The 1,417-nt window shown below is 38.9% G+C and overlaps 1 protein-coding gene across 1 annotated transcript in view; it reads left to right on the top strand.

Annotated features, from left to right (window-relative positions):
• The window catches only part of LOC101864282 (active breakpoint cluster region-related protein), a gene marked incomplete at its 5' end in the record, with an annotated part of 37,181 nt that overhangs the window by 18,088 nt on the left and 17,676 nt on the right, over positions 1 to 1,417 (top strand). Inside the window, 2 exon segments of the mRNA XM_013090914.2 lie at positions 181 to 287; positions 1,171 to 1,245. Of these exon segments, the coding sequence (XP_012946368.1) occupies positions 181 to 287; positions 1,171 to 1,245 (182 nt within the window).

Below are 1,417 nucleotides of genomic sequence, written 5' to 3'. Positions count from 1 at the left end.
CCCTCTCATGTTTATCTCTCATGTGTCCCTCTCATGTGTCCCTCTCAATTGTCCCTCTCATGTTTATCTCTCATGTGTCCCTCTCATGTGTCCCTCTCATGTGTCCCTCTCATGTTTATCTCTCATGTGTCCCTCTCATGTGTCCCTCTCATGGACGTTTCTTCCTGGTTCATTTCTCAGACGACGCCAAACACTCAAAACGGGAAGACATCGATGAACTCAAAAACAAACTCCGAACACTGAAGAAGGAACTAAAGACGGAAATGAAGAAATATGATGAAAAAGATGTAAGTTCTCACACTCTGGAAGATCAGACAATAATTAGATGAGACAATAATTAGATCAGACAATAATTAGATGAGACAATAATTAGATGAGACAATAATTAGATCAGACAATAATTAGATCAGACAATAATTAGATCAAAAACTGAACCAGACTGAGGCATCTAATTTTCCTTTCCTTACAAACTTAGCTTGAGAATAACTGAAGTTGTCAGCAAATTTTTACAGAGAATAATGTAGTGCTGGCTCTTTAATGTGTAACAAAGATTTCTGTCTACTATTTTCTGAGAAGTCATTCTGTTTCTGGCATTGGAAACTTTTAGGAATTTCCCTTTCCCTTCTGTTTTTGCTGTAATTTTCTCTCTCTATCTGTGCTGTACTTCAGTTGATTCTAATATAGTTGTGCAACATTTTGACATTGTACAACAGTTATTGAAATGTTTAGGGAAATGTGGTTGTATGTGAAACGTGCTGACAAAATGAGTTACTTCTCCGATTCTAGACTTGTGGAAAGAGATGCATCACGCCTGTAGGTGAAGTTTTTACAATTTATAAATATGAAATAACAAAAGGCAATTATTTAAATAAAGAATATGGCATCAATAAAAGAATCGACTAATTTGACCGTAATGTCACTTTTTGGCCAAAATCTTGATGTGTGGATTTCCAAAAGTTCCTCACTTTGTCAGCACATTGGGTCACATGTGGAGTTCCTGTTGGTAGAAAGTTCCTCACTTTGTCAGCACATTGGGTCACATGTGGAGTTCCTGTTGGTAGAAAGTTCCTCACTTTGTCAGCACATTGGGTCACATGTGGAGTTCCTGTTGGTAGAAAGTTCTTTGGAGTAAATGATCAGCTGGTTTATTTCTCTCTCTCTCCCCCACAGAAACACAGATCTATCGTCAGCTTGGGGGGAGCCGCCAGAGTCGTGGAAAAACTCCGGAAGAAAATAAATCACTACGTAAGTGGCGGATTGTGTTTTGTTTTTGGTGGTGATCTCTTTTATCTGGAGAGTTTTGTAAGGTTTGTGAAATCTGTTTTCTAAACTGTTAATGCCTGTTTCAGCGGAATTGGGTCATTCCCGAGGTGGGATGTCAGAACTTCCTGTCTGTTCCCTGTGAGGCCAAACCAAG

The sequence above is a fragment of the Aplysia californica genome, unplaced genomic scaffold (assembly GCF_000002075.1).
Source record: "Aplysia californica isolate F4 #8 unplaced genomic scaffold, AplCal3.0 scaffold01672, whole genome shotgun sequence".
NCBI lineage: Eukaryota > Metazoa > Mollusca > Gastropoda > Aplysiida > Aplysiidae > Aplysia > Aplysia californica.
Note: the sequence above shows the minus strand (reverse complement) of the source record. Positions and strands in the feature narration are given on the sequence as shown.